The following is an 11,217-nucleotide window of genomic DNA, read 5'->3' on the forward strand; positions in this document are numbered from 1 at the left end:
CCTAATAAAGAGCGTATTTCACTCAACGTAGCATCTATACGGTGATGTTAAGTATTATGTTGTTCAGATGTTTTGTCATCTTGGAATAAAGCATTAATGCTACCCTATTGGAGGTTAGGTCTTCAACCCCTCTATATCAACTCTTTATATGCTTTTATGAATAATGATAAATAAGTAGGTGTTTTCGCCTACTTTCTTACATCCTAGTCTCAAATTTTAAACAGATCTTGCCAACTACTTTTATATCCTCGAATCAATTTTGGAAACGAGCAGGGGTATATTTTATATTGGTAGATGCTTATTGGTTTATATTTTTTACAGTTAAAAGTAAGTGTTAATAGACAAAAATGCTCTTTTCTTATAAACACTTGTAAAAATGCCCACTTTGAAAGTGGGCATTTTTACAAGTGTTTATAAAAAAAGGGCATTTTTGCAAATGCCCCTAAAAGTAATGTATATCATACAAGAAGTCATAGCAATAGCGATAAAAATGCATGAATTTTTTTATACAGTGGGAAGAAAACTAGTCCAACACATTATCCTAACCTACCTAAGGATTGAAAACCGCATTGTTTTGAAAAGAAACGCTCCATCTTCTAGATAAGCAAAAACAGATATTTTGTTAATATTTTAAACTTTTAATAACATAAAGTTAACAACATTCATATATTTAAAGTCATAGTTTAAATTACTTCCCAATGGGACACCAAGCGGTGCGACCTCTAGTCTGTGAACAGTGAGGTCTCGGGTTCAAACCCCACTGCTCCCCCTCCCCAACTCCCCCAAGTCAAAAAAAGAAGAAGTTATAGTTTAAATTACAAATATATGGTCATTTTCAATTTCAATCGTAAATGGTAATTTATAAAATACAAAGGAACTCTAATTTTAAAACTTAATTTAAACTACAATCAACTAGATTGAACTTCTTAAAACATAAATCATATATATTCTCATAATAAAATAATATATACAAATAGAGTTCTAAGACAAAATAAACTTTTACACAATTGAATCGAATAAAAAATAAACTTTTTATTCCCCAATCTACGAAAGATAAAAGAGTATAAGCTCCGTATGCGGCATGAGCTCCTGGGGGTTATACTACAAAATCAAAATAAAAGAAAAAGTGGGATGAAGAAACGTAAGAGACGTCTATGCAGTATACGTCGTCTTAGCCTTCGAATTATGTAAAAGGTGGAAACACCCGTGATATCCTCCACGCCCTGCCCCTGCACGTTGAAATATCAAGCGTGACGACACGCATATATCACACCATTAGCGAATTAAATTTCACTCCCTAATTGAAGACCTCCAACTAGGGAGTGGGGGACAAACTGTAATGGGAAAAATCCGTATAAGCCGAAACTATACGGCCCAACGGGCCAGCCCGGTAAAGCGATCCATACCACATTCGTGGCATAAGGTTCAAAGTAGGCCCATATGCGGGAAATACGCGAACCCACTAGGAAAAACCCTAACTCAACAGTTAATCGGTGACTAGGTCAGACGAGAGTCACAGAAGATCGTTCCCTAAGAAATTGGAACCGCTAGGGTTTCAAGGAGCATTCCAGTAAACCCTAACCCTAGCCGCCTCCCTGCAGGCCCGTAACCTATATATACTAATTCGCTAACACAATCAGGGACGATGACTCATATCTACTCTTGCACTCGCACACGATCTCTCATTCCCGATCTCCCCGCTCTTCCGTTCCGCCTCCACGCTTACAACTTTCTAGGGTTCCGATCATCCGACTAGCCCCGCCAGCCCGAACGTCCGTCACCCCTTGATACGCCGTCACGAACACTCATTCTTGCATTCACGATCACTGACTCTCGTTATCTCCTGCTCTCTCCGTTCTTCCGTTCCACCTCCACGCTCACAACTCTCAAAGGTTCCGATCGCTCGACTAGCCCCGCTAGCCCGGACGTCCGTCGTCCCTTATTCCACACCGCTCATTGGCTTTCATCCAACTTTCGGGACACCCCGATCTTCCGGATACATAACTTGTTATTGTCTTCTCTTTACCATTTATTTATTTCGTTACGTTACTTACGCTTAATATTTCCATCAGTTTACTGACTTGAGCGTCGGAGGCCCTTCTATCGACACCCCCACCGGTGCTCTTCGGAGGGCTCTAACGTTGCTTGTGGTTTCAGGTTGCTAGTGCCCGTCGATTCAGACGTGACTGACGTCACTTTCGTAATTGTTGGATTCATCCCCTACAGTCGTAAATGTAAGAAAAAAGAGAGGGAAAAGATCTTTTATTACTCCCTTCGTCCCAATTCAATAGGCCACAAGGTTTAGACACATATATTAAGAAATGAATAATTTGTAATAGGGTTAAGGCTAGGTGCAGATGTAGGCCCCTAGAGCGAATACCCCTCCATAGTCGACATTGGATCAAATAGGCCCTCAAAGTAAAAAAAAAATAAATAATTAAACCCAAGGTCTAAACGGTCGTTTTCGTCCGTCAATTTTTTTTTTTCGAAAATGGGGCCCACCTAACACATTCAGCCGTTCTGGATAAAGGGAGCTCTGTTTCCATAGAGAAGATTCAAGTTCCCAGCGGACTGAACAACATTGGCGCCGAAAATAATGTGTATTTATTTACAAAGAATAAAAATGGTCTTGAAATTAAAAATGGGATGAAAATTCATGACTTATTATCCAATTTACCCTTAATTTTTGCGGTAAATACTAGGGATGGCAGTGGATCTTGGACCCGGTCCAGATCCGTGGATCCAGAAACGGATCTGGATCTCAATTTTTTGGACCCGACGGATCTGGATTTGGATCTCAGTTTTGAAAACGGATCTGGATCTGGATCTTGAAATTTTAGATCCGGATCCAGCCCAGATCCGACCCGTGGATCCGTTTTATTTTATATATATATTTAGTTTACTAATAATGTTAACTAAATTAAAAATAATAAATAAATTATATTCAAAAGAATAAAAACTAAAAGTAATTAGATAAAAGTATTTTGTGTTATATTTTCATGATGGAAATTAGATGTTGTTGATTTTGTGAAACTTTTTTAATTTAATTTAAAAATAGCAGATCCATGGATCTGGACCCGCGGATCTGGATCTGGATCCAAAATTTTCAGATCCACGGATCTGGATCTGGATCTGAATCTAGTATATGAAAATGGATCTGGATCTGGTATTAGCCAGACCCGGTCCAGATCCGACCCGTTGCCATCCCTAGTAAATACCATAACTTTATACTTCAATATAATCTTCCCACAATTTACATAAAAAAATGTGATTTTTACGATCACCAACTTTTATATACATTTATTACATTACCTAACTCTCGAGATGAGTCAGACGACTATATATGGAAATTGAAAGTAACTCACACTTGATATTCAAAGTTCAATTTATCGATATATTTTTATATTTGAAGAAAAACCAATGCACATAATTATTTCTGTGAGTTATATAAAGTGGCGTGATTGTGATCAATTATCTACATTAACGAAATTAATAACGAAAAATATGATTTTTAAAAAAAATTATAAAAATAATGAAGAATGTACCAAAAAATGTAGATTATAAATGGAATCACCATTAATATACTTCTTTATTACCAATTTTATGGTCTCTCCGTCCACCAAGAGTGTAACATAATTAACAATTGGACGTCCACCAAGAGTATAACACTTTTCTTTTTAAGACATAACCTTACTTTCTCCTGTTAATTACAACAACTTAATTATTCCTTTATGGCCCATATTCCACTCAAACACAATCACTAATTTTTACTTTATACACTCAAGTTTGGTTGTAATTAACTAATTAATTTGAAAAAATAACCTACACTACGCACCCCAATTTACACTAAAAAAAATTAATGGTCCAAATAAACACTAGCTAGCTAGGAATCGACTATCTTAAACATCAATGAAAGCCAACTCATTTCCACACTAATTCTTCACATGACAAGATAACAAAAAATTAATGCTAACTAAATGGTGTTCGTCCAATGGCCGCATGCCACCTCTAAATATCATTGTAGTAATATTTATTAAGTAATAATACCATTGTAAATTAGTGCAAATATTTATGAAGTAATAATACATAATAATTATGCACCAATATCGTGGTCTTTTCTAGTATTGATCACAAAGACATAAAAGTAGTAGGCAAGATAATTTAAAATGTTGCACTAGGATATAAAAGAAAGTAAGGGAAAGCACCTACTCATTTGTAAAGGTTAATTATGTTTCATGTCCTGATTTCTTTTTGCTTTTTTCGAACAATGTTCATAACTTTTATTTTTAGGTAAATATATGATTCTATCGAACGTATTAGTATTTTAAAGAAAATATTTCATCTTTAATATAAGTACGTATTCATCGTATTACCTTTTGGTTATTTATGTTTAAAAAAAATCAAAGCCTAAGTGTTGATGTGGAACGCAAGAAAGCCATTGTAAACACAAATTTTTGTATTTCAATTTGATAAAATACAAAACGCGTTACAAAGATAATTTGATAGATTTGAAGATAAAGTTTATGCGGGTTGCAATCTCTAGTTAATCCTCTGATTCTTCTCTTCCATTTGATTCTTGAACAAGCTCGAAGGTTATTGAAATACTTGATTTGATGACGCCAATCCAAGGGACTTAAGTCGTGATTTTGGATTGAACGTTGAACTTGATTTGATTTGAGAAGAACGTCCTTAGAATTTTGTAAGAACGCCTTGAAGCTTTCGAACTTGATTTGATTTGATTTGAAGAACGTCCTTAGAATTTGTAAGAACGCCTTGAAGCTTTCGAACTTGATTGATTTGATTTGAGGAAGATCGTTCTTGGAATTTGTAAGAACGCCTTGATCACTTGAAGATTTGAAGGTTTGATCACTTGAAGATACTTGAAGAATACTTGAAGATTTGAATGCTCAAATACTTGAAGATTCGAAGAAGACTTGAACGCTTGAAGATTTCGAATGATACTTGAAGATTTGAATGCTCAAATACTTGAAGATTCGAAGAAGACTTGAACGCTAGATAGAATTCTTCAAGATACTTGAATACTTGGAAGAATACTTGAACTCTCCAATTCTTCGCCTCTTTCAACTTGCGATACTAGAGAGAATTCTTATGCTCTTCAATCTTCCGTTCCTTCACGTTGTCATTTATGAGCTCCCAACACCTCTATTTATAGATTTTAGAGATGGGCTTCATGGGCTTTATGGGCTTTGGGCTTCCATGTATGGGCTTTAGGGCCTTAGGTGTCCATAAGCCCATTAATTCATTTATGTTAAATATTAATTATATATCTATTTAATTTAGGAATAAAATCCCATTTAATAAAATAGAAAATATAATTGAATATTTAATTCATGAATTTACACGTGGCATGATTTAATTCGACGACAAATTTAATTGTCTACAAATTGCCCCATCGAGACTTGTTTATGGACGAAATGCCTTTGGTAATAGACGAGTCTCGAAATTTATTTTGATAGTTTAAACTCTTATCGAGGAGTTCTTGATTTGAATTTTGTAAATAGTTTATACTCATATTTAGGAGTTCTTGAATTTGGATTTGAATTTGTAAATAGTTTATACTCGTATTTAGGAGTTCTTCATTTGATTTTGGAATTTTAAATAGTTTATACTCGTATTTAGGAGTTCTTGACTTGGATCTGAATTTGTAAATAGTTTATACTCGTATTTAGGAGTTCTTCATTTGATTTTGAAATTTTAAATAGTTTATACTCGTATTTAGGAGTGCTTGAATTTGAATTTTGTAAATAGTTTATACTCGTATTTAGGAATTCTTGAATTTCTTTGGATTTATAAATAGTTTATACTCGTATTTAGGAGTTCTTGAATTTCTTGGGATTTATAAATAGTTTATACTCGTATTTAGGAGTTCTTCATTTGATTTTGAAATTTTAAATAGTTTATACTCGTATTTAGGAGTGCTTCAATTTGAATTTGAATTTGTAAATAGTTTATACTCGTATTTAGGAGTGCTTGAATTTGATGACCGATTAGGCTTTGTATTTTTAATCTGAACATATATTGACAATTGGCTATTTAATAGTAACATATAATTGCCCCACAAAAAGCCCACGTCCATTATTTGAAAAATTAACTCCAATTTTGGCTTGAAACTTATTTTGGGCTTCTCAAAGTTAAATTAGCCCAATTCTCCATGGAGTGAGTAATTTCTTGTCTTTGAGACTCAATCCCCATCATTGGACTAATTTTCTGCGGCAAGAAACCAGCACCTTTGATTCTAAAGCAGGAGAAAGCTGAGAAGTGACCTTATTCGAACTCTTCGCTGCCAACTTCCCTTTTTAATCCCATCTTGTCGTGGATAGAGGTTGAACAAATAGATGAAAATGGAGGGTATACTTTCGATAATTTGATGAAGGTGACAGCTTGCAAATTATGTTAAGGTATCAAACACCCATTTTGACAGAGTATTCTGCCCTCCACCTTTCACCATGGCCCAACCAATCAATTTAAAGTGTACTATTTCTGAAGTTTTGTTTTGAGGTTATAGTTTGTTGAAAGAGCCTTTGGCAGCCTGCAGAGGACTACCTTTTTCGAATGACATTGCTCATTTTTGCTGTGTTCTTCCAAACGTATTAAATGAATCTTAGGACCACATCCCTTTTAAGCTTTAACAGCTTGTTTTGAAGGGCCTTTCATAGCTGGAAGAATAGCTGGAACTCCACTCTTCGTACACTGACAGCTATGTTTAGGGATTTGGTAGTTATGATTTTGGTGAGAAATTTGCCTATAAATAAAGCCTTTAGCTGTCATTAGTTTCATTCCATCAATTCGTTTGTATCTTACTTCTTGCTTCATTGAGTGCAGCGGAGCTCCGGCCAAGATTTTTTTGCAGAAAATCGGAGCAAATTTGGCGGCTGTGGCGGCGTCGAAATGCTTCATTCTCTTATGAGCCGAGAGGAATGCTGAAGGGAGTCGGGGGCAGCTAGAAGTGCGGCAAAGAGCTTGGCAGCATCGGTAATTTCCTTTTTCTTCTCCGTTAACTGAAACCTTGCAGGCGATGGAACAGAAGCGATTAGGCAAGTCTTGAATGTGCCTGCCACAAGCTTCACAGCAAGTGCCACCACCTTTTGTCTTTGAACTTTTTGCATCTTTTAGCTGAGGCCTTGGATTCAAATGTACTGCTTTCTCCCCATTTATTTTGTATGCTTGTATGAGAGAGCAGTCTAGATACGGCTGAATATCGTGGAGGCGAACGACATCGCGGTAGACGTATTTACAGATTTGCAGGAGGCGATGGAAGCAGCGGTGGTGCGGCGGCTGTAGGCTGGTGGCACAAGCTGGGCTGATTCATACAGCCAGTGCCGAAGCACGGGAATCGGACGGGCTTAAAGGGTGGCGCCTTTTTTTACCATTCTCGGGGCAGAGGCCGGATCTGGTCGTAGAGCGCGGAGGCGGTGTTGTCGAAGGCCGGCGGCATGCTCATGCCCCTTGGGTTGTCCCAGTTCCAGTAGGGCAGGGCGAAGGTGTTGTCGACGACGACGGTGACGCGCTTATCGTGCGCCATCCCTGGAGCATATCCCATCTCAAAATAGTAAGAACTTCTTTCCTTATTGTTCTCGAACCAGTTAGTTTTTTATGCATGGCACAATGTGAGCATGATATTGAACGAGACCCTTCGACTCTACCCTCCAGCAGTCGCGCTAAATAGGCAAGCATCGGAAGATGTTAAACTGGGAAGCCTCGACATTCCTGGTGACACAGAGATTTACATTGCCATGACTGCTGTCCATCATGATACTGAGATATGGGGAGACGATGCGGCGGATGTTCAGCGGCGAGCTGGGCCCCGAGCGCGACTTCTTTATCTACAGCCGCCACTTCAACCCCACCGTGCTCAACCTGGGGCGCCTCGATTGACATGTTCACGCCGCCGTGCTCGCCGAACTCGTGCCGGGCGGTCGCCAGCGCCGCCGCGGGGTCCTCCGCGTGCGCCGACTGGTGCTTCTTGGCGGCTGAGAAGGGGCGGAGCTCCAAGTATCGGCTACTGGAGCGACATCGTCCGGCTCCAGTTTCGGGTAGGGAGCATACTCGGCTGCATCAGTAGCAGCGGCGGTTTCAGAGTTGCAGGCGTTGGTTTGGGGCGCGATTTCTTCATCTTCTTGGCCTTGAGGTCGGCGCCGTGGGGGTTCTTGGCGATGGAGAGAGTCGGGGAGCCGTGTGAGATGTAGAAGGTTTCTGGAATTGCGGCAGCCATCGCCGAGAGTAATTGATGATCGATTTGGATTGTGTTTGAGAAAATGAGAGAGATGGTGATGCTGCATGAGATTGATGATGAGAGGGTGCTGAAAAAAAACAAGCAATGGGTAGAGAGAGAGAGAGGCCTTTCTTTAGTGAAAAAAAAGTGGGCCGATTTTTTTTAAAAAAAAAAAAAAAACATAGAGAGATTGAGCAATGCTTCTTCATGGCTATTCGCTCGAGTTTTTTGGTTCGCCGGCTGGATGACCACTTCATCGTGGAGTCTTATGGTCCTCACCGCTTCAGCCGTCAATTTGGCTATTACCAAATCGTACCCAGCAGCCTTACTCAGAACATTCGAAGGACATCTTTGGACGAAGGTCTCAACCTTTGGCGCATGTGTTTGCTGCACAGATCGCGATCAAGGGCATGTTTTCCACGATCTTCTTTGGACATGAAGATACATTATTCAGTCGACTATAAGACTTGGTGGGATAGGACGTACAGATTTTCTTTTGAAAACAAAATCTCTTCTCCGGCTCATATCACTTTTAAAAGAAAAGATCAGGAAGAAGCAATCAACTCCAAAGATGGAAAGAGGAAGGTCGTCTCTACCACCCTTATAGCTGATTCTGGTAGTAGCAATTCTGAGCGTAATTGGAAAAAGAAGAGAATTGCGGGGTCCTCAAAACCGGCCGAGGGTCACGTTGAGGAAGAGCCAACTCTAGTGGATGCCGATGTGAACAAGGTCTTTCCTCATCTCTTATCTTCTTTTGTATTGATATATAATTTCACATTCTAATTGCATCTTCTTCTTGCCCTTTTGTAGGCTTTGAAAGAAGTGTTTGGAAATAATCTTGAGAAGGGCTCACCAATCGACTGTGTATCCATTGAATCCAATAAATCAAACGAGATTCCTTGTCTTGCTAAACAATCCCGCCCCCGACCAATGCCATCATGTGGGGCGCCTTCCGAGTTCAATGCCACACGCATGATCGATGATGAACTCAAGTCGTGCTGCAGGATCATCTGGGGAAAGCTTCGTGACAAGGTTGAGAGAACCAACGTCGAGTTTCTATCGGCGCTTGAAGACGAGATACGGAGTGGCATTTCCCGTATGAAGATTATTTGTGGTCTTGACCTTTTCAACCTTGAAGATAGTATTGATGAACTATTCTCCAAAGCCACCGCTTTTGATAAAGTAAGGTCGGCTTCTCATGAGATCAATGAAGGCCACACACTCAAAGTTCGAGAGGTCAAGGTTTGCCTTCAAGAGAAGTTTGCCAAAGAGAAGAAGGATGCTGCGAATTGTGATGCTTTAAAAGCGGATCTTGATGAGTTGGAGAAACGCAAGAAAGAATTGTTGGTGTCTTTGGAGCAGCGAAGCCTGATACTTAAGACTACTCGTGGTGAGATCAAGGTACTCAAGGAAGACCTGGCCAAGCTTGAAGAGGCTTCGAGAAATGATGAGGTCTTGAAGAATTTGGAAGCCTTGAAGCTTTCACTAGAGTCTATGCAGCAGATTTTGAGAGATCAAGACCCTTTTGCTTAGTATATTGCATTTTTATCATTCCTCTTTTGATGATTCTCATTTGGTTTGTCATGGATATTTTGACATCTTCTCCCAATGCTTGTGCTTCTTTTGATGACTTGATTTCTTTGCTATTTTGGAATGAAACGTTTTTGGCTTCACATAATCAACTTAAATCATAACTTGATGATATAAATTGAAAAGAGTCAAACACAACTTATGACTGAACTTAGAAATTATCTAAGCTGCCTACGTACCATTTTGAAAGGGATCAAGTCAAAACGTAGTTCATAGGATCAACAAGTGTTTGAGATTGGGTGTCGTGCACAGTTTATACTCATGCGGGCCAGGAGTAACATGCAGTTTAGGCTCGTGCGTCAAGGAGCTGTCTTCATACACTCCATTTTGTTTGCTTTTCTCCATTTCTGGTTTTTTTTTTTTTTTTCTGACTCATCTTTTTGGCTTTTCTGTTTTTTTCTATTTTTTTTTGGCTTTTTTATATATATATATATATATATATTTTTTTTTTTTTTGGAACTATATACATATGTACATGCTTCAACTTCTACCACCCTTCAAGGATAGTAGTACTTCAAGAACTTTCCTTTGAGAGTGATAACAATTGGCCTCCTTGCAGCGAGGGCCATGTCTCCAATTTGAAAAGAGGGCGCTCGCACTGCTTTGTTGAAGGATCTTGAAGGAAGAGCTTGATAGTATTCCAATTTTTGCTGGACTTCTATTCTCTCTTCATCCAGAGTTTCCAGTTCTTTGGGGCTCAAGTGCGAATTCTCTTCTCCAACGACCATTTTTTCGCAGGAGGTGATATGGTTTGCTGTGACAATGTCTTCATCTTTTCGGCGATGATCTTTGCAATCAAAACACTTCTTTATGCTTTCATTTCTCTGGCGTATGAAGGCTATATTTTCTGCGACGTCTGCTGTGATAACGCCACTTCTAACGAGACTTGCAATTTCACGGCGCACTTGACTTTGAGTAATATGAGGAAGAGGAACTGGATTACTAGCACTATTAGTAGTGTAGTAAGAGGAAGCCACACTTTCTCTATCTTCTTCATTTATGGCATCTCGTGTGAAGATGGTGGTCTTCATTTGAGCTCTCATTTCTTTCCCACATGACATAAGCAAAATGGTGTATCTTTTCATTCGAGGAGTGATCAAACTTCTCCATTTCTCTGTTATGTGCAATTCATCACTCCCTTTTGTCTTGCTTCGTTTCCATGATTTGTCTTTGCCAAGTCTTTTAAAGACAGATACTTGTTGAGCTTCTCTTCTACCCATCCTATTGAAAATATAAACCCTTTGGGTTCTCTGATTGCTTGAAGATTCCAGGATTTGCTTGGTGCTAGCATAGTTAGCAGTGGCTCTCTTGATGGCAATTCGAATGGGGCTTTGCACTGTATATCCCAAACCTGCTTTGGAGTTTTGGCCTGCGTTATCAGTCATTTCCAAATG

At 39.0% G+C, this 11,217-nt stretch overlaps 1 protein-coding gene across 1 annotated transcript; it reads left to right on the forward strand.

Annotated features, from left to right (window-relative positions):
- The first annotated feature begins 8,427 nt into the window (after positions 1–8,427).
- LOC131002777 (uncharacterized) lies at positions 8,428–9,906 on the forward strand. Its single transcript, XM_057929248.1, has 2 exons — positions 8,428–8,962; positions 9,044–9,906. Exons 1-2 carry the CDS (start codon positions 8,441–8,443, stop codon positions 9,764–9,766), a joined length of 1,245 nt encoding a protein of 414 aa, XP_057785231.1. The 5' UTR covers positions 8,428–8,440; the 3' UTR covers positions 9,767–9,906.
- The last annotated feature ends 1,311 nt before the right edge of the window (positions 9,907–11,217 follow it).

This window comes from Salvia miltiorrhiza, unplaced genomic scaffold (assembly GCF_028751815.1).
Source record: "Salvia miltiorrhiza cultivar Shanhuang (shh) unplaced genomic scaffold, IMPLAD_Smil_shh fragScaff_scaffold_19_1, whole genome shotgun sequence".
In the NCBI taxonomy this organism is placed as follows: Eukaryota; Viridiplantae; Streptophyta; class Magnoliopsida; order Lamiales; family Lamiaceae; genus Salvia; species Salvia miltiorrhiza.